The sequence below is a fragment of the Sciurus vulgaris genome (assembly GCF_902686455.1).
Source record: "Sciurus vulgaris genome assembly, chromosome: 3".
Lineage (NCBI taxonomy): Eukaryota > Metazoa > Chordata > Mammalia > Rodentia > Sciuridae > Sciurus > Sciurus vulgaris.
In genome coordinates this window covers 7,731,475-7,757,341 of record NC_136463.1, presented here as the reverse complement: position 1 = coordinate 7,757,341, position 25,867 = coordinate 7,731,475, and the positions used below count along the sequence as shown (strand labels likewise).

Here is a 25,867-nt window from a genome sequence, read left to right as displayed (position 1 = left end):
TACAGTGTCTGCCACAAGGAAACACTCAATAGGTACTAAAAATTGGTTCACAAGACCTCAGAAGATGAAAAGACCTCTCACGTTCATGGACAGGCAGAATTAATATTGTTAAAATAACCATCTTACTAAACACGCTATATGGATTTAACGCAATCCCCATCAAAATATCAATGACATTCTTCAAAGAACTAGAAAAAACAGTCCTAAAATTCATTTGGGAGAATAAAATACCCAGAATAGCCAAAGCAATTTTAAGTCAAAAAAGCAACACTGGAGGCATCACAATACCTGACTTCAAATTATTCTACAGAGCTACAGTAACAAAAACTGCACGGTACTGGCCTAAGAACAGACACATAGACCGCTGGTACAGAACAGAAAACAAAGACAAGCCCCCACAGATACGGTCCTCTGATCTTAACAAAGTTGCCAAAAACATAATTAGAGGGAGACAAGCTTTTTAACAAACAGTGCTGGGAAAACTGGTTATCCATATGTAGAAGAAGGAAACTAGACTCTTATCTCTCACCCTGCACAAAATTCAACAGAAGATGAATCAAAGGCCTGGGAATTAGAGCAGAAACCACACAACGCCTCAAAGAATACGTAGGGTCAGCACTCCAGCTTGCGGGCATTGCCAGTGACTTTCTTGAGAGGACCCCTAAAGCTCAGGAAATAACACCAAGAGTTAACAAACGGGATGACATCGAAATAGAAAGCTTCTGCACAGCAAAGGACACAATTAAGAATGTGAAGAGAGAACCCACAGAATGGGAGAAAATCTTTGCTAGCTGCTCTTCTGACAGAGGATTAACATCTAGAATATATAAAGAGCTCCAAAAACTCTACACACAAAAAAAAGTCAAATGACCCAATTAATGACCAGGCAAATGAATTAAACAGACACTTCTCAAAGGAAGAACTACAACTGGCTAAGAAAGACTTGAAAATATATGAAACATGATTAGTAATTAGGGAGATGCAAATCAAAACTACCCTGAGATTTCATCTCACTCCAGACAGAATGCCAGCGATCAAGAACACAAATTACAGTAAATGCTGGAGAGGATGCAGAGAAAAAAGGAACACTGTTACATTGCTGGTGGAACTGTGAACTTGTATAATCACTATGGACATCAGCACGAAGACTCCTCAAAAGACTAGGCGTGGAACCACCACATGACCCAGCTGTACCACTCCTCAGTATTCCTCCTACAGAAATAAAGTCATCACACTATGGTGACACATAGATGCCCATGTTCGTAGCAGCACAAGTCACAACAGCCACACTCTGGAACCAGCCTAAGTGTCCATCAACGGATGAATGGATAAAGAAAATGTGGTACACATACAATGGGGTTTTACTCAGCCATACAGAAAAATGAAAATATGACATTTGCAAGAAGACGGATGGAACTTGAGAACGTTGTTAAGTGAAATAGGCCAAACTCAGAAGGTCAAGGGCCCTATGTTTCCTCTCATATGTGGAAGCAAGAGAGGAAAAAAGAAAAGAAAGGTGGGGGGCATCTCATGAAAATCAGAGGGAGACCAGGAGAGGAAGGGGACCAAGGGGTGGGAGGGGCGAGGGAGAAGGGAAGTGTGGGGAGTGATATCGGCCAAACTGGGTTGTTATATTGTGCACTTGTATGAATATGTCACAACAAATCCCATTAGTATATGCAAATACAATGCACCAACTAAAAAATGTGGGAAAAAAATTAGTTCACAGGAAAGGTTCCTAAGACTAAATAAATTCTGATCAATAGTTTTCCTTATGGCAAGACTTCTCAAAATGACAATATTAACAAATGCAGACAGTGTGTGCCACAAAGGAGGAGGGTTAGCTGAGAGAATAGCTTGTGCCCTCGCCACCGCATGTACACAATGGATCCTTGATGACAGTTACCTCCAGGTAGTCCTAACAAGCTTCACGAATCCACAAGGCAGGGAGTGGCAGCCTCCCCAGACCTGTCTGCTCCTGCAGAATGAGCGTTCCAGGAAACACTCCGGAAAGGTCTCACGCTAACCTACCTTGTGCACTGGAGGAGACGATTAACCCACAATGCCTTAAACAGACATCAGGACCCAGGACAGCAGAAAGAATTGTTCATGTCATCAGATACAAAACAGTTTTGGAGAGTGAATGTGCAAGCTGAGCTTTCGATTCTGGTAAGATCCAGATGGTTTGCAGGGGACAATGGACAGACTGGTTGAGAACAGGAAGGTTCCAGTGAGCCTGGGAAATAGGACCACCACACGAGAACCTTCCCTCCCTCTACAGCCTGCATTGTGCGTGGCAGGAGGGCAGGAGCTGCTCTCTCCCCATGATAGAAACGAGGAGCCTCACCTGGGCATCCCATGGAGACAATAAAAACCACACTGGACACCTGGGTTGGCGTCCACATGCCCCGCTCGCTGCGACTCTCCTCCAGGACGGCTTGCTTTCTTGTAGGCTTAATTGCCATATTTACTTCCACCAAATTGATTGCAAAGTAACAGCTTCCTACATTTAATTTATTAAGCAGTTAAGAGAAGCAACGACCTTCTTGGGAGTTCAGTGTCTTTGCTGAGAAGCTTCTCCAGGAGGGAGGGAGGGAAAGAGGGAGAGGGAGAGAGAGAGAGAGAGCGAGCACTGAGCACATCTCCCTGTATTAGGGCCGGTGCACTGGCCTGGCCCTTTGTCCTATCCTGTTCTTAATTTCCTGCCACCTATTGTCCCTCTGATAAGTGATGAAAGGGGGAAAGGTGTTATTTAATTGCTTTAAAGATACGGAACAAGCCAGAGTGGAGGTTATCTCCTTCCCAACCTCTCTATTTCTCTGACTCAAGCCTTTGTTACTTAGTTACTAACGGAGCCACCGAACCTCGGAACCACTGAGGAAGGAGAGCTGGACTTCTCTTTGCCCACAGGGGTGTGTGGGGGTGGCCAGCCAGGAGGAATCAAACAGGGAATAGGAATTTGAGGCCGCCTGCGGAGTACAGGGGGCAGCAAAGTCACACAGCCCTTCCCAGGCACTCACAAGTGGGGGCGGGGAAGCATAAATGATCTGGATAAAAATCAACAATTGTTCTAGATGACACATTTTCTGTTGTTGAGGTCAATGTGTTCAGATCACACGGGGCCAGCTGCAGGAAAGACCCATGGGGCCAGGACTTGTTCCAGGCTGGGCCTGCCCAGCATGACCTATGGGGGACAAGGCGGGAGACTTCCCAAGGAAAGTGCATGGAGGGGGAATTCCATGGGAGCACACAGAGACCCCCAAGTTGTCTCAGAAGGGGGTGCTTATTTAGCTGACCTTTCAGGAGCCGCTTGTTTTGGCTGGTGGTATGCATATAAACATAATGAATCTTCAAACAAGGCACTGCCCATAGGGCTCACCTCCACTAGGGAGGAGACACTGAGAGCCAGCTGTTCATTTCCTGCACTGGTTGGAAAATGATGTTTACTCTATCTACGTGATACATGAATTTGCCCTCAACAGTTAGAGAACTTTTACAGGATAAAAGGTGAAGAAATTTGAGGGCAGAGTGGGAACTTCCTGGCTCCCTTCTCCCCCTCCTTCCCTGGAAACTAGGGGGGTTGTGGGTTTGAAACTGGGGCCACCAGCATTATCACAACTGTGTTGCCACAGGATGCAGGTTCCCTGAGCTCAGTTCCATGGCCTCTCCCTCTTCCAGTAGATGGGGAACAGGGACACACCCTCTCCTGGTGAGCTGCCCATCCCGCCCCCTCTTGCACGAGCACACACACAAATCTACAGGGAGACTGGGACAGCAGACGTTCACTGGCTGTGTTTCCTCCAGCCCCTGGGCTCCAGGATGACCAACAACCCAGAGACAGATGAAGACTGGAAGCCTCTGATTCCATCCCTACAAGCAGCTCACTGCTACTGATTCCCTTCCCAGTCACTCAGTCTTCAGCGATTATCCCACCTGTTAAATGGCTTCTGGACTTGGCCTTTCATTGGTGAGCTGGAAATCAGAAAATAGGATGGACAGACCAAGGCAGCTCTGGCCCACAGAGAAAGCTAACTGGGGTTTGCTTCCTGGCTGCCCATACTCTAAAACTGTACCCAGAGAGAGAGAGAGAGAGAGAGAGAGAGAGAGAGAGAGAGAGAGAGAGTGTGTGCGCACGCTCGAAGGAGGGTGAGTAAAGGGAGACTGTGGATTGATCATGACTTATTAAACTATCGGAACACAGGCTGAATCATCACAGTCAAAAAATAAATCGCTGCAACTCCATGCGACACAACTCCCACTTCTTTCTGCCCGGTCCTCTTTGCTCCCTTCACAGCACGGAGGAAGAGGGGCTGGCTGCCACGTCCTATGTGGAGGTGTGACTGGCAGGCTGTAACTGTACAAGGGACCTGTACGGCCGCTGGGCCTCTGGGTTGTGGAACTCGGGGGAGTCGGGATCATTTCATCCCGCTGAGTCTCTGACAGCTCCTTGAGCAGAGCGAATCGGAATCCGGGTGCCGCCTCGACCCGCAGGCAGTGGTGACTGCTTGGAGAAGGGCTGTCCTTTTTCTCTCTGCCCTTTCCCTGGTCCTACGCCCTGCACCCTATGCCCAGGGCTGGCCCAGGGCTGATACCACTTTGCAAACTTGTGCGACTTAGAAAATCGCAGAGGTTCCTGAGCGAGTCTGGGTCACTCCAGAAGCCACGCCAGCTGCCTGGAATATTTGGGGTGAAACGGAATCGATGCTGCGAAATCGGAGAAAAGCAACACTTCTCCCTGCCATGAGCCTTGGAGCGACAAACCGCTTCACCCTTCGCGCCCCCGCACGCGGGTGCCCTCTCCCTCTCCCGCCAGGTGCCCGCCAGCTCTGCCTGCAGCCGCCCGCAGGATCCTCCACTTGTCTCACCCGGGTCCTCCTACAGGACCCGGAGGGCGGAGCGAAGCTGCCGTGACGTAATCCGAGGGGGGCGTGGGGAAATGTGCCGAGGGGCTCCTGCCCAGCTGGGCCAGTCCAAGCGGCGCAGCCACCAGCGCGCGCGCGCGCGCGCTCCCAATTCCACCCGCCCGCAGAGCGCCAGTCCGCGGCTCGGCGCCGGCGGACTGCCGGCCAGATTGCCTGTGGGACGCGAGAGGGGCAAACGGGAGCCAGTCAAGGGAGACCAAGGGGCCCGAAGCCCTGGACGCCGAGCACCAGGCACCCGCCAAGCTGCTGCGCTCCCCGTCTGGGTAGGGGACAGCTACTGAGCGCTGGCGAACCCAGTTAACGGATTACCGCAGGAAAACAAGGTGAGGTTGTGTGCGTGCCCGTGTATGTGTGTGTGTGTGTGTGTGTGTAACACAGAGACACACAGAGATGGAAGAGCGAGAAGCGCACTCCGGCACCTGTGTGCATGGGCGCTGGTGATGGTGAGCCCATCCGTGCGACTCAGAGCGGGTTCGGGTGCAGGATTCTCGGTCCTTGTGTCTGCCGGGGGTGACTGTAGTGGGAATGAAGGACAGCGGGTGTCCTGGTGTGAGTAGGGGGAGCTATAGTGTGTGCTGGAACGGACTTGTCTGGAGAGCCCCTGCCCGTGTGTGTTGCGTGAGCCCTGCAGCCCCGTCCTGGTGGTAGCTGAGATGGGAACAAGTTACCTCCTAGCCACCTCCAAAAGAGCCCTGGCACAAGAGAGCGAGGCCAGCGGGGGTGAGGTATGGGTCGGGTGCCAACCTGGGGCTCCTAAGGGCGCATCAGAGATGCCGGGATCTGAGCCTGGGAGGGGCAGGCGATGGGAGCAACCAGCGGAGGAAAGGGGATTCTCTCCTTTTTTTTTTTTTTCTCCCCCCACCGGCTGGGAAAGTGGACGGGACTTGCATGGGGTCCAGTCTCCAGCCCTTGGGCAGAGACGTCGGTCTACCTAGATTGAAGAGACCTAACCTCTGCATGGCCAAGTCCCCAAGCCACTGTCATGACTCCCAGCTGTCCCTGGCACACAACCCCTACTGGGTTTAAAGGCTAGACATATTGGTCCTCAGTCTTTGCTGCCCCTTTGTCTCCCTAGAAATGTTAGGGAATCCTGTAGGAAACCCTTGCTGTGAGGGGTCAGCAAATTGATCAAGGGAGGCTTTTCCCGCACTAGCTTTGAGATCCTGGGACTCACCTCCAGAGGCCCATCCCCTTTGGCCAGCGCCCCTGGGCTTTTCCTAGGTGCTCCAGCTCTGCATGCTGGGCTGTTGTCTCTCTGCTAGTGGGGACCTGGGATCCAGCCAGAGATGCAGCTGAGGTTAGCAGGCTCTGAGGGAGGTGGGACTGAGGCCTAAAGGGGTGGGGGATGCAGGGAAGATGGGCAGAATGGGATTTAGGACCACCCCTGCTGCCAGGTACCTATCCCAGCTCTCATTTCTGGGGATGCAAACCCCTGGACAGGGGAGGAGATGCCCAAGGCCACTCTCACCCTCCTCTCCAACTGCCCGATCTCAGAGGAAACCAACAAGCAGGCCGTTTTCAGAATATAACAACTCTTAGGCTGGAAAAAATAAAGCAGAACATCGAACTTCCTGGTATTTAATTTTAACCACAGTCCAACAGGTATTGACGGCTTGGCATTTGGAATCCAGTTTCTGTGGGGCAACCATGAAACGGAAGTCACTCAGATTGCTTTGTTAAATATGCTTGCCATGATTTAAGCCACTTCTTCCCTGGAGGAGTCTTCCTGCTCCCTACTGGCTCCCAGCCCACCACGACCCTTCCCTTCACCACGGCTCCAACCCCATCCTCAGCTACCTTTCAAGAGTGGCAACCTTTCAAAATAGGCTTTCTCAGCCTATTTCAGGGGCTGGGGACTGGCCCCCATGCATTTCAGTCCAGAGGAAAGGGCAGCATTGTTCCCTCTCCCCTGCCACACAGGCAAAATCCCCAAAGCTCTAGCGAGAGCTGCTGCAGCCCCAGAGGTCTGCACTCTTACCTGGTGTTGGAGGGTGGACCATTCATGGTACCCAGATCCCACCCTGGCAGGACTTCTGGTTAATGCACACTCTCACTGCAGGTAACGTGGATAAGAGTCTGAGTCTGTAGAATCAACTAACTGAGGAGAGGGTTGGAAATGACAGTGGAAACAGTCCAAGTAAATGCAGCGACGCTAAAACAGTTTCCTTACAGCTTCCTTAAGAGCTGCCAGCTTACATGTTTACCCTATGTACATGTGAAATCCTGGGTCCCCAAGATCCCTTGCAAAAAAAGATGAGCCGCAAAGGCCAGACCTCACTCCACGGACAGTGTGTGATGGGGAAATTAGCATAGAACAACTAAGCAAGGCGCCTGGCAGTACGGGATGGATCGGAGCCTGGGACACTTGTTGGTGGCTACGTCTCCTTGAAGGTCTCTGCAGTCTCTCCAGCCATTAAGCACTCCCTCTCCAATCCATCCTCAGGCACCAGGAGACGTAGCCTGCTCAGCGGAAATGTGCCCGCCAAGCGGGACCGAGTGGTGCTGGGCACACCAGCCCCGGCCATCTCGCCTCTTTCGGGACTGACCTCCTGCCCTGTGCTCTTGCTTCCCTCTTCGTCCACTCAGGCTCCAGCTCCACGGTTGTCTTAGGAAGTCTCCTCTGATCCTCCAGGGAAGGAAGGCACTCCTAGGTCCCTTGTTCCTGTCTCCTGATAAGTTACCACCTCCTAGAGGGCACCTGCCCTGTCTTTGTGCCCAGCAGCCTCTGATGGTTTTTTGACAACCGTGGATAAGTCATCTAATTATGGGCTCGCATATTGTTTTTTATCCTGAGCCGAGCCACCAGTGCTGGAATTATTTTTCTCCACGTGCGGATAACGCAGGAGTCAGTTGCTTCAAACCAGAGCCCAATTACCAGCCGCTAGTTTGCCAGCCCACTGAGCCCCACGGAAGGCTCCGGGTGAGCAGGCCTGTGTTCACTTCCCAGCACTGCCAATTATGAAAGCAGGTCGCTTAGACTTTCTAAGCCTCAGTTTCCACGTCTTTAAAACAGGGATAACTATCCCCACCTGGAGGGGATGTGGGCGTAAATGAACCACATCACTGTTTGCGACTTTCTGTTCATGTCAGTGAAGCAACGTGTCCCTCGTCCCTCGCCTGGCTCCCATTTTTTGTCCTCCATCAGGGGACTGTAGGTGAAATCTCTAGGTTGCTAGCACTCTGGAGCTACACCCGGTTCAGGGACCTTAGGGAAGCATTTTGTTCTATGTAGCAGAATCAAGCATTGGGGGATCAGAGAAATGGAAAAAACTAAACTGAAGCATGTATTTAAAAAAAGAAAAAATGAAAGCCAGCCAGACTTTTATTTTTTATATTGAAGACTATAAATTGATTCCATGTGTGGGCAGGTTTCAATAAATTAGAGATAATGAGATGGCAGAGGGGGGAAAGTGGGGGGGAACACTTCTGAGGTCCCAGTCACGAGCCCCGCACAATGCGAGGGTTCTGCGTGCCGCCCTCGTGACTCCCAGGTCAGCGGACCCAGTGGAGCCCAGCGGTGGGCTGCTGGGCATGAGGTCACATGGGCTCTGCCGTGGAGCCCAGGTTGGCTTCACCACAAGGGTCTGGGGGGGGTTCTCACCGCGGGTTTCAGAAGGGAAAGACCCCCAAGCAGACAGCCAGCCCCCAGAGACATCCTCAAGGGAAAGGGCTCTAGGTACCAGCGCCAAGACCCTCTGAGTTCCGACAGCTGCACAGTCAACGCCTTAGAGTCAAAGTATGGCGGGAAGGAAGCCACGGCCCCCACACGTACATGGTGGAAGACGACCGCTTAGCCCTGGCCCTTCCCCTGCCACCCGAGCCTGCGCGGGGCTGGTGGCTGTGACACTGGCCCAGAAAGATAACACATTTCCCCATTTAGAGTTCATCTAAGAGGATAAGCCATAGAGGTGGAAAGCTGGCCAGAGTTTAAATAGCCGGTGACTGACTGCTGGGCCCCTCTTGTTTCCTTCCAGATGTCACCGTGGATCCTTGACCTCCAGGGCCCAGTGAGGGGGGAATAAGAGCTGGGGGCTGGTTGGCTCTCAGACTGAAAGGCGGCCATGGAGACGGCGTTCGAGCAACTCAATGAGAGCCAGGCGTGGCCGCCCTCTCCATTTGACCTCGATGGCTCCGTGTCGGCAGCCAACAACTCCAACCAGACGGAGCCGTACTATGACGTGACCAGCAACGCGGTCCTCACGTTCATATACTTCGTGGTCTGCATCGTCGGGCTGTGTGGTAACACTCTTGTCATTTATGTCATCCTCCGCTACGCCAAGATGAAGACTATCACCAACATCTACATCCTCAACCTGGCCATCGCAGACGAACTCTTCATGCTGGGGCTGCCCTTCTTGGCCATGCAGGTGGCGCTGGTCCACTGGCCCTTTGGCAAGGCCATCTGCCGGGTGGTCATGACTGTGGATGGCATCAACCAGTTCACCAGCATCTTCTGCTTGACGGTCATGAGCATCGACCGCTACCTGGCTGTGGTCCACCCCATCAAGTCGGCCAAGTGGAGGAGACCCCGGACAGCCAAGATGATCAATGTGGCTGTGTGGGGGGTCTCCCTGCTGGTCATCTTGCCTATCATGATATATGCTGGGCTTCGGAGCAACCAGCGGGGGCGAAGCAGCTGCACCATCAACTGGCCGGGTGAGTCGGGGGCGTGGTACACAGGGTTCATCATCTACGCGTTCATCCTGGGGTTCCTGGTGCCACTCACCATCATCTGCCTTTGCTACCTGTTCATCATCATCAAGGTGAAGTCTTCTGGCATCCGAGTGGGTTCCTCTAAGAGGAAAAAGTCCGAGAAGAAGGTCACTCGAATGGTGTCCATAGTGGTGGCCGTCTTCATCTTCTGCTGGCTCCCCTTCTACATATTCAACGTCTCCTCCGTCTCCGTGGCCATCGATCCCACCCCGGCCCTTAAAGGCATGTTTGACTTTGTGGTGGTCCTCACCTACGCAAACAGCTGTGCCAACCCTATCCTCTACGCCTTCTTGTCTGACAACTTCAAGAAGAGCTTCCAGAACGTCCTCTGCCTGGTGAAGGTGAGCGGCACGGATGATGGGGAGCGGAGCGACAGCAAGCAGGACAAGTCCCGGCTGAACGAGACCACGGAGACCCAGAGGACACTCCTCAACGGAGACCTCCAAACCAGCATCTAAACCGCCTGGCAGAACAGAAGCAGCCACGATGTGCCCACCGGTGGAGGACGCCCTTCTCAGACCCTGCTCCCTCCTCCCACCTGCACACCTGGCTTCTAGAACCGAGGGTCGCTCGACACGAGCCCAGGTCACAGAACAGTGCTGATAGGTAACGATCACATTGATTGCCTCCCGCTCAAGGTGAATATTCGAATGCCGGCAGACAAATTCAAAGTCTGGAGACCTACGACCTTGAGGGATGCTCAAGTTCAACAAAAAGAAAAAAAGAAAAACAAACAAACAAACAAAAAACCCTATGTGTGTGTTTGTGAGCTTCAAGCCCAGTGTGTAAACTTGTGTTCTTATATTTACACGTGTAGATAATGCCCAGTCTCTGTACAGCCGTCACTTTACATTTCTTGTGTTCGGTACACGAGTAGCAAGTTGAAGTGCGCGTGGTGCGGTGGACACATGCCGCAGCGTGGAACACGAGGAATGGGACTCGGCGTGAGGCCGACAGAGTTCACGCGTCAGGGGTGGCTCCCGCATGGGCCTTTCCAAGCCCAGGACACACCCGAGCGCCTGTCCCTGTGGTCATATGCTTTTGTAAATTACTGTGAAAGTAAGATATTTTTGTATTCCTTCTCCTAAGAGGGCCCCCTAAGTTACATAAGCGTCCAGTCTCCCCAGAGCTGCCTCTTCCACTGGGTATTTTCCTCATTTATTTCAAGCAGCCGAGGCCCAGCGCAGGAGGGGGAAGGGAGAAGACATCTGAAGACCCAGAATATAAACCTGTGAGTCTCCTGTTCTCAGATACAATCAGTTACTCATTGACTCGAAAGAATCGAAATGCTCATGGTCATCAATCATGGCATTTATCAACACAAAGCCTGCTTTATTATAAGGTTCTGTTTTTCGTCTTCTCAATTTGCTTTATTCTTTCTTAGGGAGCCACAGAGGGGGAAACCACTAACCTGAAAGGCAAAAAGTGGACTATGATTCTTGTGGGGGCACGATTTTATTTCCCCACCATGAAAATGAGTAAGAATGAAGCAAAATTATACTTTCATTAGAAACCATGAAATTGCTGGGTTGTTGTTTTTTTTCCTCCCTTAATGCCAGACATGGCTTCCTAATGAAAGAAAATGGAAATGTAATCCAGCAAGTCCTCAGAGGGCTTTCTAAAGGGCTTTACACAAGGCTGGAAGTCGCAGTGTTCATAAAACACACACACGGCCAGTGTCATGGTGCACGCCTGTAGTCCCAGTGACTCAGGAGGCTGAGGCAGGAGGATTGCAGGTTCCAGGCCAGCCTTGGCAACCTAGTGAGGCCCTAAGCAACTTAGCGAGACCCTGTCTCAAAATAGAAATTAAAGGGGGCTGCGAATGTTGGCTCAGTGGTTGAGCCCCCCTGGGTTCAATCCTTGGAACCAAAACACACACACACACACACACACACACAAAGTTGCTAAGCTGTGTGTATAAGGGGGGTTGCAGGTGTGGGTGTTGGAGGAGCCCCGTCCCTCACAGGCACCTTCTTCGCTAATCTATAGACAACTGTCATATGGTTACTGCCCTGGACCCTACCCTGGGGGCTGCTGTAGACAGACACTTCAGAGCATCAGGGGTTTTTACTCCACACGTCGTAGCTGGACCTATGTGCAAATGATAAGAAACAATCCTCCTTTCATTGATTGGTCAAGGTGCCCAGAATATGAAGAAATGCACACTCAGGTGTTTGCAAGATGACACCATCTCTGGATTTTATAGGAAAGCATCACTCTTAACATCTCATATAGAGTCTGCTGTACTTAAAGATGAGCTTTCCTCTCCTGGCTCCCTGGTGAGGGCTGGCAGTCTCCACCTGTGGCTCTCTGGGACAACGCGCTGGCTTTATTCTGTGTAATTCGCACCACCTCATTCCCAAAAGTACTTACTGTGGCTTAGAAAAATATGTTCAATAAGATTTCTGATCGGCAAATGAATTCATGCAAACATAAAAAGAGGGGCTGGGGATATAGCTCAGTTGGGAGAGTGCTTGCCTCGCAAGCACAAGGCCCTGGGTTCGATCCCCAGCTTAGGTAGTCCCGTTACAGCTGATCTTTGGGGGCTGGGATGGTGGCTTAGTGGTAGAGCACTTGCCTAGCATGTGTGAAGCACTGAGTTCGATTCTCAGCACTGCATACAAATAAATAAATAAAGGTTCATCAACAACTAATAAAAATATTTAAAAATAAAAAGAGGTGCAATCATAAACTAAGATTATTGGGAAAGTCATTGCAAAAAAAAAAACAACGCATGCCGTAAAATCCTACACTCTTGCTAAAGGCAAAGCTAGCTACAAGTTCAGCTCAGGGCTTGCTTCTTAGTAGCCTCACTTAATGGAGAGTGGCTTTTTTTAAATAAAAATAAGCAAAGGTTTGGAAGGAAACACTATAAACACAATTTTACCATTATTATATATCTTTGTATAAATTCTGGGGTTTTTGTTTTGTTTTTATCTAAGGAAATGATGCCAAGGGACCAAGAATTGGCAGAAATCGTTTTGAGGAAGATAAGGGTAATTCTACAGTATCCATGTTCCTGAAAACAGAGGTCCAGAGCAGCCACCGACAACCTGGAAATGAAATGCATACCCAGTACTGGGGGCCCTCAGCAACAGGATGGTCACTTTAAAGCCAAAGGAAGGGGTCTTTGAGACCAATGCTCTGATTTCATCCAAATACATAATCAAATTTCCACTACCCAGAAATGTATTCTCCACTTTTCGAAATGCCTATTTCAAGGATGACTTGCTCTCAGGTTTTCTCTTATCTAAGAGAGGGAATAAACCTTTTCATGTAACCGTTAATATGATTTTAATTTAAAAATGTAATCTTAGCCTCAGATGAAAACAAATCTGCTGGATGCTGAGAGGGAATAAGAAGTAAGGCAACCCACCGATTTCAGGGTATCTAATCACTGAGTTATGCAAGCCACGTACCTTTCCTTGGCATGGCTAGCTAAGAGCTGATCAAACCCAAGTGGACTCAGAGAGAAAGACAAGATGACCCTGGGGCCTGGGCTGACGGATGTTAACTTGCGTTTCAGTAACTGAGAGGTGGGTGACATTGGACGTGGAGTTGGAACGTCGGCTTAGGACGATCTTAAGAAGGCAGTGGATGGCGCGTGCATGCAGAGAGGACAACGTGGCTGGCGGGTGGGACTTCCAGAGCTGGTGACCCGGAGTCTATCGGCTTACACAAAACTGACCTCCTCCTCTTGACGGAGCGTAAGCATCGCTTGCTGAAGCCCTTAGCCCCAGCTGCCCCCAGAAGAGCACAGTGCTGGAGAAGAGGGTGGCCTGGTGGCTGGGCTGGATAGGAAGCCACTGGCTGCCAAGATACGTGTTCCTACATAGATCCCAAAGAGGACCATGCAGGGGACGCTTGGGGTCACCACAGCAGTACAACAGGAACTGTGGCCTTGATGAAGACAGGTGGCAAGAGAATCATCAAAAGGTTGGTGGAAAGTCTGGTTTGTGTTTCTAAAGTGTGTGTCCTTACTGCAGCCAGGCTCCAGGGCCTCTCCAGTCACCCCTGAGACTGGAGAGGCTGAGGCAGGAGGATCACAAGTTCAAGGCCAGCCTCAGCAACTTAGTGAGACCCTGTCTTAAAAAATAAAGGGATGGGGATGTAGGTCAGTGGTAAAGTACCCAGTACTGCAAAAGAAAAAAAAAGAAAAAAAAATCACAGCAACTGACAAGAACAGGGTCATAAGTAATGACTTAAAATCAATCATTTGTCTCATCCACATTTTTGCCACCTTCAAAAACGCAGGATTTCCCATCGCACATTCTTTCAGAGCACACCTGTACCTACGTGCGTGTCTGGCTTACAGCGTGTGAGTTTCTGGGAACCTCCTCATAGGCAGTTTCTCATTTTTTTCCAGTGGTTCCTCTATAAAGTGACCATATTCCACTCACCGCTGACAACTTTTATAGCTGTCAGTTACCTGACTCGGGACCATCTGGGCTTCGACTCGCATCTCAAGGACACGCTTTCACACCCCCAGCCCCCCTGGTCACTTTCAAGGCCTGCCCAGCCCCTCCTTCGGTCAGCAGCCACAGAGGAGGGCAGATCGTGCAGCTGTTCCTCTGTGGCTGTCCCTCGGGTCATGTGTATCTGGACTGTGCTTAAAAACAGAGCTAAATATTAACCCAGACCTTACCAAGCCAACGATAAAGCATTATTGATTCTCCTAAGATTAGAAGTGAGTGTAATGTCATTAAAATGAAATGCTGTGCCTGGATCACCGGTCCAGTGAACACCTGCCTCCTGTTGGACAGAGATTTTAGGCATGAGAGAGCCCAGGGCTCAGCTGCTGGTGGGCGGAGCCCGAGCTGGCAGGCGGGAGGGGACAGGCTCCCCTGACCATCTCTCTCTTTCCCCGTGTCATTCAGGGGATAGACCAGGGGAAGAAAGGACTCTTGGCTTGGATACTGGTGCCTGGCGGGATGGGGGGCTCGCGGGATGAGACACGAGACCCCTTACAGAGGAACCTGAAGTGCCATTCCATGGCCATGGCCACCCCAGTTATTCGGTGATGGGCACCTCCAATTGCTTAAGCAGCAAAGAAGGTCCCTTTGTGGTGGAGGTCACCGAAGGGAGAAGGGGAGGCCCAGGAGTGCCTGGCCCTGTGGACTGTCAGGTCTACCAAGAAGACCGCCTTAGCACTGAACGCGGCTCCTTACAAAGAGCAGATTGCAAAGTGGCCAGTACCAGGCCCTGGAGAGAAACCACTGCCTCAAGGGGAGAAGACCCCCAGCCATCTCAGTGGGCTGCTGGCCAACTCGCCAGGCGCAGCAGGCACCAGATGCCATTCCTGGGCAGTGTTCCTCGGCCTCACTGGCGGCCCCAGGTCAGGGAACCTGTTCTCTGCTGAGTGAGCTGACATTTTTCTGATGAGTATGATGTTTAACAGGAAACCCACAAAGTCCTCGTACAACACAACCAAGGCTCCACATTAGCCAGCGACATGGACAGTGTTCCAAACCTCTCACGTTCTGCATTAGTACTTCCTCCTGTGCTCCCAAGCACACACACACACTCACTCACTCGTGACAGCATGCCCTGGCACCATGAGAGAGCACAGGTGTGGGACGTACGTGATGCTCATACACGTGCAGGACACACTCAGGGGTGTCCGGGTGTTGTGTGCCCAGACGTGCAAAGCACCCATGTGGTACACGTGGAAGGCATGTGTGTGACCCACTGAATACACGATACACATTTTATATCACTGAGGCCAGACCTTCAAAGCAGGGACTCTCAACAACGTCAACAGAAGGAGGGAACTGTCATTTCACTAACGCGTTTGAAGTCTAGGGATCTTCAGTCATTTTGTTCCTAGACTGATGTCACGATGGGGAAAGGAACACAGTGCATCAGCCAATATTTTACCCGGCAGACTCCATGCCAGACCACAAGCTGCAGGCTGGCCCCAGCCAGCTGACCCTGATAAGACAGGCCACCTCAATAAAAAAAAAATAGAACTGGCAAAAGGGCACAAACGGTATCATCGTCCCCACCATTCAGTCATCTTAAAGCACATGTACTGCTGGCAGTCATGTTTTTGCAGGAAAATCACTGAAAATCATTTTTTAATTGATCCTCATCGGGAACAGCATCTCAAACAGACCCTCTCCCCGCACCCAACCACGCCCACGCTTCTTGATACGAATCTAAGGCTGAAGGCCAAGAGGAAGCTGTGATTCAGGGCCACCAAGAACAGAGCTGCCGTTCTCTTCCCCCACCGTGGGGATGCCTCCACAAGAGTCTCCCCAAAGTGCCGGGCAGCCTGCCTCCAGGGCTGCGGGGCTGGTCCTGCTAGCTCTCTAGATAGCTGCCAGTGTGTGCGGGAAAGAGGGCGCTGGCACGCCCTTCTCTGAGGCACAGAAGTCTCTTCCCCAGGGTTTGTCCTCAAGGTTAATGAAGTTAGCGGGCTCCTGCTGCACTGCCAAGCCGGCACACCAGGCGCTGAGGAGCACAGGCTTGGCCTCCCCGAAGACGTGCTTTTTGTTTGGCTTCAGCTCAAGTGCTTTTTGGCAGTTTAAGACAATCACCCAAATCTCCCTCCCAGGCTCCCCAGTGGGTGGCTCTGCGGGCTTCCCCTCCCCAGGGGAAGTCTCTCCTCCTCTGCACCGTCACACGGCCACCTTCCCTGTCTCCCAGCTCCGAGGGCCAAGGCGGTAGAACATCCATCCGAGCTCTCCACGCAGGGCCTCTGGGAAGGGCTGTCTTCAAGGCCAGGGAGGCCCATTCGTCCTCAGCCTTCCATGGAACATTTCCAGGTCCAGCTGAGCAGACACAAAATCTAGTTTGCTACCAGCAACAAGGTTCGGGGCTCCTGGGCAGACATGGAAATAGATATTCACAGGGTTGGGATTTTCAGGACTTCCTTACTGCCTCCGGGAACGATAAAGTAAATCTTAATTGTTGGAGAAGAACCCAAGAGAGGAAGGGATGTGGCAGGTCATTTCCCAAGGAAAACCTGGCTTCACTGGAAGGGTGCCAAGAAGGCTGGGCCTGGCGATCCTGGCGATCCTGGCAATCCCAGCCACTTGGGAGGCTGAAGGCCAAAGGATCACTTGAGCCCCATGGTTCAAGGCCAATCTGGGCAACACGGTCCCTGCCTCCAAATATAAAAGAAGTCCCCATGTCACCAGAGATCCAGGTACTCTCAGTGAGGTCAACATAGAAGATGGACTGCCCTTGAGCTGGGAGTCTCTCTCTTTAAATTCAGAGTTCATTTCCTGTATCTTCCACCAAACTTTTAAAATAGCGTTCTGTAACAGTTTATATTTAAATTTTTTTTTTAATTCCTTTTTTGGGAATTCCATGATACCCCTTTAAAAGCATTACTAAGGGACACTTCGTTTTCATACAATGAGGCTGGGAACCAATTTCGAGGGGGAGACCCAGCAGAGGCTCTGAATCCCACACGTTGATGGTCCAGACCCGGGGTTCACTCTCTTTCTTCCCAGCTCCCTCCTCTTGGTCCTCCCATCCCCTCTGACAGAGCAGTTTAATCCACAGTTAAGCAGGAGAAAAAGATGCTTAGTTAGAACAACCAGCTAATGAGCACCGGTTTCCCATCTGTTCCAACTTGGAGGAGGAGACGGGCCAGCCTGGCCAGCTGGTGGAGACCCACGCGCAGCCGCCAAGCTCACTCTGTTTGCCAGCAAAAAAGAACGGACAACTCCACTGCCCAGAATTCCTGGAAGCCTTCCCCAGGAAGGTCCCCACCGGCGTCCCCAGCATCCTGAGGACGTCTCATTGGTAACAATCAGTGCTCAAGTGCGAGGAGCTGACGTGGGGCGCACTGGAAGCCAGCGGAGCCCGTGCTGGGCCAGCTCCTTGTCCTCTTCCTCCTCGTTTCACAGCTGATCTGTCATCGCTCTCTGGCTGCCACTCACCAGCAAACAGCTACGGATTTTCACAGACAGATCAGTCACTGTCCAAGGAGACCGGGCGAGCTTTACACGCAAGCCCCCGTGCTGCTCAAGCCCTCTCGTGTCTTCTGGGTGACGCCGACGTGGCTGCGTGCCCCCTTCTCCCTGTAAGTGGTGGCCATCAGGAAGCCAACCTTCGGGCTCCTTGCCACCCTTGTCTGAGAAAGCCGAATGAAGCTTCCTGCTCCTCCTACGCTCTAGGGATGGGATTCCTCCTGGCATGTCCAGGGACATCCTGGGACATCCAGGGAAAACCTTTGGCAGCCCCGCCTGCAAACCGGTTTCAACTCTGTGACTGCTGGTTTCAGATGCGAGGAACGCGTGAGCCCTGGGCTGGAGTTCTTACGTTATTCTGAAGGAGTTCGTTCCTGCCGGCGTCACCCTGCGCGGCCCGTGTGTACAGGGGATAGAGAAAACTGCTCTTGCTTTCTGCGGAGGCTCTGCAATCATGTGCATTTCTCTCCCAGATAAATTCATCTCCATGTTTGCTATTAAAAGTGAGTGTGCCGTCCTAACCCTAAATAACAAGAGGCGAGTACTTCTTTTTTGGTGACTTTTAAAAAGTATTTATGCGTGCACTGCTTTATAAAGCACTTTCTGATGCAGCCGTGTTCTCTCTGGAAGGGACTCACGCTGAAGTCTGTCCAGGAGGCCTGCGCTGTGAACTCCCCTCTGTCCCCACCCACTTCTGAGAAGTATCCCACGTGCTCGAGGAAACCACCAGAGTCTCAGGGACAGAACCCTCTCTTTCCAGCTTCCCCAAGAGCCTCAACTAGAGACGGTTTTAGAATTTTATGATTGATTTTTAAAATCTCAGCCGAGAAGGCTACGAAATACTGTCCAGATTTTGCCAAGTTCATCAACAATTGTTTGGGAACAGAGGAAAAGGAAAGCTTGAGAACTGGCAGCTGCTGGTGAGGTGCCCCTGCCCTCAGGCTGCCCTGCACCGGCCTCCAGGGTCTCCTAACATCCTGCAGCCTCTGTGCAGAAGAATCGAGGACCAGCCCAGTGCAGATCGTCACCAGGGCGGTGATGGAAGTGGGTCCAGGAAAGCCGTAAGGAAGCGCCAAGTGTCGGGGACAGCAAAACTGACCACGGAGAAACATCGAGCGTTTAGAAATTGGGTTGAAAACACCCTTTCATTATCTCCTCATCTTCCTTTCACCCAAATCCAACATCTCCAGTGACAGCTGCTTAGAGTAGTCTCTGAGCCTGGGGCATGGGGGCACACGCCTGTAATCCCAGCTACTCGGGAAGCTGAGGAAGAAAGGTCGTAAGTTTGGAGTCAGCCTAGGCAACTTGGCAAGACCCCATCTGAAAACATACTATATATATATATAGAGAGAGAGAGAGAGAGGGAGGGAGAGAGAGTCAATCAGAAAAGGAAGGCACCCACATGACCAGCCTCTCTGTGCCAGGCCCTACTCTACGCACTTGATATGCATCCTCCGGTTCAGTTCCGGTGAGCACCCCATGAGACAGGCTGCGTCCACAGACAGGGATGACACCTTCTGCTTCCCGGAACTTTGTCAAGGTTGGATGAAAGAGAATCATTTAAAGACTCTGCCAGTCATCAGACAGAGGTGAAAACCGGGTTCCCTTACTTTTCTTTGAAATCATCCTTTGTTTTTGTTTTTGAGACAAGGTCTTGCTATGTGACCCAGTCTGGTCTCTTAACTCCTGGGTTCAAATAATCCTCCTGCCTCGGGCTCCCGTGTAGCTGGAACTGCAGGCGTGTGCCACCTCACCCTGCAGGATCCGCCCACTTCTAATCGAGAAAAAGAAGACCAGGCATTTGATTCTGATATAGCTGGCCTTTCCCCACATTGGCTCATGTTAACCCGCGGCTTCCAGACCTGCCCTTAGCAGAAGGTTTAACTGACACTCGCAAAACCAGTCATGTGACGCAAGGTGACGGCAAGCTGCGGTGACAGACAGCAAATGCGAGCTCGTGTCTACCTGAAATGGGACACTCTGCTACAAGAAGGGTGTCCTTTCTGGCTAGAGAACCCTGTCCTCTGCGAACCCAGCTGCACCCTGGTCTCCTCAGGGTGGGCCAGGGGAGGCGCCCACCTCCCCACACAGGGCCCCGACTGCGGAACGCTGAGGAGCTGCGCAGCTCGTGGCGTGTTACGATGGCTGAGCTGTCTATCCTTCCGCAGAGTGGGACGCGGCTGGCCTGGGCCTGGTGCCAACCGGGGGTGGGGGGGTGGGGGTGGCGTGCATCCCAGGCCGAGGGCCATCTGTGTCGCTCGCGGGTCCAGCTGGAAGCAGATGGCACACTCAAGAGAAACCGGTGCATCGAGGGAGCTGCACAGAGCTGTGGGCAGCCTGAAGCCCGCCGTAGGGTGGACAGGGGCCCAGAGGCTGGGTAAGAGCGGAGGACTTCACCAGTCCCAGGGCAGAAGTGGAGGGAGTGATGTCACCACCCCCAGAGAGCGCCCAGCCCCAGGCAGGGTCATGCGCTTCAGCCCCCGCCAGAATCACAGAGGACCCTTTGGCCCCCGCGAGCCGGTGAAGCAGACTACGCAGCACAGAGCAGAAAGGGGTAACGTGGACGCAGAGGGGGAGGCACATGGGCGCACGCGGCACCCCATTGTCTACTGCCCCATCTGGGGATCCCAGCACTCTTTTGGGGCGGGTAGGTAATTGGGGATTGAACCCAGGGCCACTTGACCACTGAGCCACATCCCAGCCCTTTTTACTTTTTTATTTTGAGACAGGGTCTCCCTAAATTACTTAGAGCCTCAAACTTGTGATCCCCCTGCCTCAGCCTCCTGTGTTGCTAGGATCTTACATGTGTGCCACCGCACAGCCATCCCAGCATTCTTAAAGCTGCTGATGGTGTATTAGAATAACACCAAGTTAAAACTTCCACCAAGATACACGTGAGAAGCCCTTAGGGCATTCCCCTGTTAGAAGTGATCTAAAGCCCGAGGTTTTCAGAAAGTAACCACGGGACTGCTGGGAGCTGCAGAAGAAATGACAAGCAAAATCTCCAGCCACTCAGACAGCACGCCGGTGCCCAAAGTCCTAAGACGCACTTCCACTCTGGCCTGGCCATCACAGAACCCTGCTTCCTGGCATCCTGCAAGCTTTAAACTCCCCTGCACAGCATCTCAAATTTAAAGGTCCAGCAAGAGACTCTGTAAGTGCCCCTCCTGTACCAAAAACTTATGAGCCACTGACCAGGCTAGTCAACACAATTTCGTCCACTGGTTACATTTCCCCAAAACTCTACTTACAAAGGACCCAAACTGTAAATTTTCTCATGTCTGAGGATTCACATTCTTTTATCATCCAGATTTGGCCAAGCATGTTTGACACTTCTGATTTACCTGATAAATCACAAAATAAAATCCACAACTCAGATTCAGTCCCGGGCAAACCCACGTAGGAGAAAGACATCCTGCCGCTGAAGCGCGGCAGTTTCCTCACAGACCTGATTTCCTGGTCCAAACGCGTTCTCAGCTGACGTGTTCCATGCTGGGGTGTGTGAACATCAGCAAGGGGCATGGCCTGCCGATGGCTCACCCCAAGGACAGGTGGGCTCAACCCTGCTGCATCCCACCTCTTCCTCCAGTTCTGCTGGGCCCAAGAGGAAAATGTCCCACAGACATTTATCATCAAAGCTGATGATTCTGAGGTGGCGGCCGTGGCTGCCCGGGTGTTGGGGGTGGCACTTATTTAGGTAAGAGGAGGGCAGCATCGCTGAACAAAGCTGCTTCTCTAGAGAGCTCTGTCCTTGAGTTGAAGACTCGAGCAGGCAGGTCCTCAGGGGCCTGCTCCGCTGGACTTGACCCTGCACTCAGCACTGCTGTCTGGGAGGACAAATGTGTGTGAACAGACTCCTGTGCTACCCAGGAACGGCCAGTTAAGGGACTGGAAGGTTCAAATGGACAAGAGTCATCCCTGATTACATAGGCCACAGTCAAAAGACCAATGAAGTCACATGATGGAGGTAGGGAGGGAGGGAGGGAGGGAGGGGAGGACTGTGTCAGACGGTAATATGAACAAGTTCGACATTTTGGAAATTAGAGCAAAAGCATCTCATAATCGTCCCTTTCTCATTTGGGTGTAGTGTAGCTATTTACAGATGTGTTAGCGTACCAATAAATGACTTTACTACACAGTTAAATCATCATGCATGCACTCACAAACACTGAGTATCTACGACGTGCTGGAGACTGTTCTAGAAGCTGGAAACTCAGTGAGATAGAAGATAGACTGGACGTCAGTTCCTTGCTAAAGGAAAGACACTCAATTTTAAAAAACACACAAATAAATGAGCTTGAAATTTCAACACAGTCACAATCCTATGACTGAAAATATATGGGCAGTGAAGTGGTGGCTAAGGATGTAGGTTCCAGAGTCAGACAGCTGGTACTTCAGCTCTATTACTTCCTCAATGATGCGAGGGCCCCAATTTCCTCCTCAGTAAAACAGAGATAAGAGCCAGGAGAGGACTAAACTAGGTGGTTCGGACTCAGGGTTTACAGCCTGGCTGACGACAAAGAGCATTACTAAACGTTAGCTTTTACTACTTTAGATTGGGGCAGCCCGGGCAGGCTTCCTGGAGGAGGTGACAGCCGTATGAAGATGGGGCAGAAGAAACAGCAAGACTGAAGGTCCTGGAAGCACCGAGCCCAGCCTTGTGTCGTGGACCTGAAAAGAGACTGGGGAGTCTGGAGCTGAGGGAGGGAGGAGGACAGCAGGAGAGAGGAGGGCAGGCTGAGAGGCCACGGTCTTTGACAGCAGTTTACCCCAGGCCAAGAGGCATGGCGGCCCTGGGAGGTTTTATGCAGAGGATGCCCAAGATCTGGTTTCCACTGCTAGAAGATTCAGGGGCCGAGAGCAGAATCGGGGAGTCGGAAGGTCACTGGAGTGGTTCCCACGAGAACCGGGAAGGCGGCAGTGGAGACGGAAGCGCGGGGGCCAGCAGAGCAGGGGCCTGAGGCCAGCACTGGCCTTCGGCTTGTTTCCATCCAGCAGGTCTTACTGGAACACAGCTGTGCCCAGGGCTCACGTTCTGTCCACTGCTGCTTCTGCACTCAAAGGCCTCCGTGGAGGAGTGGCCACAGAGACCCCCGGGCTGCGCGCCCATTCACCATCTGGCTCCTTACAGCTGAGGTTCACGGACCTCTGCTCTGGAGGGAGAGTCTGGGCAGGTCTGGGCTGGGTACGGAGGGGGAGTGGGGGGTGAAGGGTCATTCCTGAGTGCTAGCCAGGAAAACGGTGGTGTCCCTGCTGGAGACAGGCCGGCCTGGCCTGCAGGTGCGGGACAGGGAGCAGGGGACAGCTCTTATTCTAGAGGCAGCGGAGGCACAAACCAGGGGCTGGGGCCACAGTGACAACCCAGGAGTCACTCAGAAGCGGCTGCTCCTCCTTCCCATTTTAGGGGTTTCTCCCTGAGCCACTGCAGTGAGCCTCTAGCTCATAAGGCCACAGGAGGCAGACGGAGAAGAGGCTGGTGCTAAGGCAGGAGCCCAGGCCCAGCCCACATGGAGAGGTCAAGCAGAGAAAGCAGCAGCGAAAAGATGGAGAAGTGGTGCCTGGGGGGGTGGGCATAGCGCATCACAGGCCTCAGGAGGAGCGTGGCAAGGGCCTCCGGAAAGGTCCAGAAACTGAGAAGCTACTACTGAAATTGGCAAGACAGAGAGGGAAGCCCTTTGGTGGACGTGGTGGATGCGGTGGTGGCGGAGACGACCTGACGGGCAGAAGAGCAGGTGGTGACTTGGGGACGGAAAGGGCAGAGATGCTTGGCCAGGATGAGGGAGGAGGAGGGGAGGCGCACAGACAGCGCAGTCTCCTAGGATGGCGGAAGATCCTGGGGAAGCGTTGTAAGACAGTGGGCGTGATCTCCTAGGAGGGAAGAGGCGAGGTAGGAGGACTGAGGTCTTAGGGAGGTCGGGAGGGGGAGCGCCCGGGTCACGCGCAGAGCTCAGAGGAGAAGCCACTTTGTCTGAGTGACAGAAGACTAGGCAGAAGGAGGGAGCCTGTGTTCGGGGGGATAGGTTGGTAGTTTTGGTGGAGAGAACGTGAGGCCGCTCCTGGCAGAGTCCCATTTTCTCAATACGGATAAACCAAGTCCGTCAGCTGGGGTGGGATGGTGGGCAGACAGACCAGACAACACAGGACAGGTGAGGGGAAGAGAGTGCTTGCTTCAGAATCCGAGCTTTAGTAAAATACCCCTCGTACCCCCAACACGCACAGCACAGGGCCAGTTAACACAGGAGGGACTCAGACACACTGCGAAGGACGCAGAGTCTGGAGGTGAACTTGGCCGTGGTCCCTTTGAGTCAGGGTGCTGAGGTGCTGTGAAGCCAGACTTGGAGGCTCCCTCCTCAGGTGCAGCGCCTGCCCGACTGTTTGTTGAAGGCAGGGTCTCAGGTATCTGTAAACAGTGAAGTCAAATAACCGCCTCTTCTACCACAAATGTCACCTCCAGTAGACACAGGCTGATAAACACTGCCATAAAGATAAGATGTCAAGACAACTACCATACACCCTTGATGCCATTGGCATCTCACCAAGAACAAACACCAAATGTCTGAATCCCACTGGGCAGTAGTGTAGATCTCCACCTTCTGTCCAGCCCTACAGGACTCCTACTGACGGTCTGTCCCCTACTGCATCGTCCCCCCTTCCTTGTCCTCCTGCTTATCTGTGATCACGTTCCTTTCCTTTCCTCTTCTCTTTCTTTGAAGCTTTCTCCCTTCCCAAAGTTGGACTTCTTGTTTTCTTTTTCCTAAGTAATTCTGTATCTCCCATGTATTCTCTTTTCTCTGGGTGTGCCCAGCCCCCCCTTTCCACCCTTAGTCTACCAGAGTACACGCCTCCTCCGTCATCAGAGCCCAGGAACAAGGCTCGGCTGAGGCACTCTTCAGATTCTATGTGGACATGAAACATGCAACCACCTTACATCCAAGAGGAAGTGCAAAGACAAGGGTTAAGTGGGTGTGATATGCATGAGAATTGTTTGTAATTACTTTTATTATTTCAAATATAAAGCATGTTGTATTGGAGGATGCTTGTGCCTTTTCCAATACATCTTTTGTGCAGATACTCTGATTATGTGACATATGCACATGACATTTTGCAAATATGGGCCAAATTACTTGGTACCAGAACCACACAGCCTATAGGAACCTTTCCCAGCTGATGGATCACACCCTGCTCAAAGGAGAAATGCATGGTGTCTACAAAAGCTTGTTACAAACCTGTATTTGTCAGTTTCCCATCACTGTAACAAACATCTGAGATCATCAACTTATAAAGCAAAAAGGTTTGTTTTGGCTGTTTTGGGGGGTTTCGGTCCGGATCAGCTGGCCCATCACCTTGAGCCTGTGGAGAGTCAGTGCAGCATGGCAGGAGTGTATACTGAAGCCAAGCCATGCACCTCGTGGCCATGAAGTAAAGAGAGATGAGGAGGGGAGCAGGGTGCCACCCCCAGTGACCTACGGCCTCCCACCAGACCCCACCACTTCCCAACAGCACCACCCTAGAGCTGGAGCCTTTAAAACATGGGCCTTTGGAGGACACTCAATATTCAAATATGGCAAAACTCTGCTATTTCAAGCATTATTCTAGCTTATTTTCTGTATTTCAAAGTAAGGAGTATGTTCCCTCAACATTCTGAATGAGAAAAGTAAATACTGATAGTTTGTACCAATGGGCCGACAGCAAACAAAAATGTCAGGATATGTCTCCAGTTCTGAAAGAGTTCTTCAGCATGCCAACTAGGCATGGCCACCCCATGTGACATTTGCCCCCAAATCCCTAGCCAATTCACTCCAACTTGAAGTCCCCAAATTGCCTGCATGACTAGAGACCCACTCTCAGGCAGGCAGCAGTGTGGGGACCATCTGAACGTTGCGCAGAATTCTCTGGGCCATCTGTCTCCTGATATTCTGAAATTTTCTTTAAAGCTAATCATGTAAGAAAGTGGAAGGATTAAGGGCTTCTAGAGTCTGGCTGACTGCGATCTGAAGGCAGGCTGGCTGTTGACCTGCTTCTGTGACCTCCACAGGTTTTTTGGTCCTGATGAACCCTGGTTTTAGCTATAAAATGACTGCCACCCCACTTATGTGTAGGATTGTTGTAAGAATGAGAGATGCTATGTGCAGATGCCTAGATGTTTAAAATCATGGTTATTATGCGCAGAATGACTAGATTCGATTTTGGGGGCCCACAGTGATCCTAACACAACCTGCTGAACATCTCGTGTTTAAAATTCTCAACTAAAGATCTGGGGTAAAAGGAAGGTGGACATGAAGAATCATTCATGACACACCCGCACTCATC

At 51.8% G+C, this 25,867-nt stretch overlaps 2 protein-coding genes across 2 annotated transcripts in view; one reads left to right on the top strand and one right to left on the bottom strand.

Annotated features, from left to right (window-relative positions):
- SLC39A11 (solute carrier family 39 member 11) overlaps positions 1–25,867 on the bottom strand; it is a 398,609-nt gene that overhangs the window by 369,602 nt on the left and 3,140 nt on the right. The window lies entirely within an intron of this gene.
- Positions 4,991–11,172, top strand: SSTR2 (somatostatin receptor 2). The gene is made up of 2 exons (XM_079132340.1): positions 4,991–5,245; positions 8,897–11,172. The coding sequence occupies exon 2, from the start codon at positions 8,984–8,986 to the stop codon at positions 10,091–10,093; it is 1,110 nt and encodes a 369-aa protein (XP_078988466.1). The 5' UTR covers positions 4,991–5,245; positions 8,897–8,983; the 3' UTR covers positions 10,094–11,172.

Coding starts and splice junctions, on each gene's coding strand:
- SSTR2 (XM_079132340.1), top strand. CDS start 8,984: ATGGAGACGGCGTTCGAGCAACTCAATGAGAGCCAGGCGTGGCCGCCC.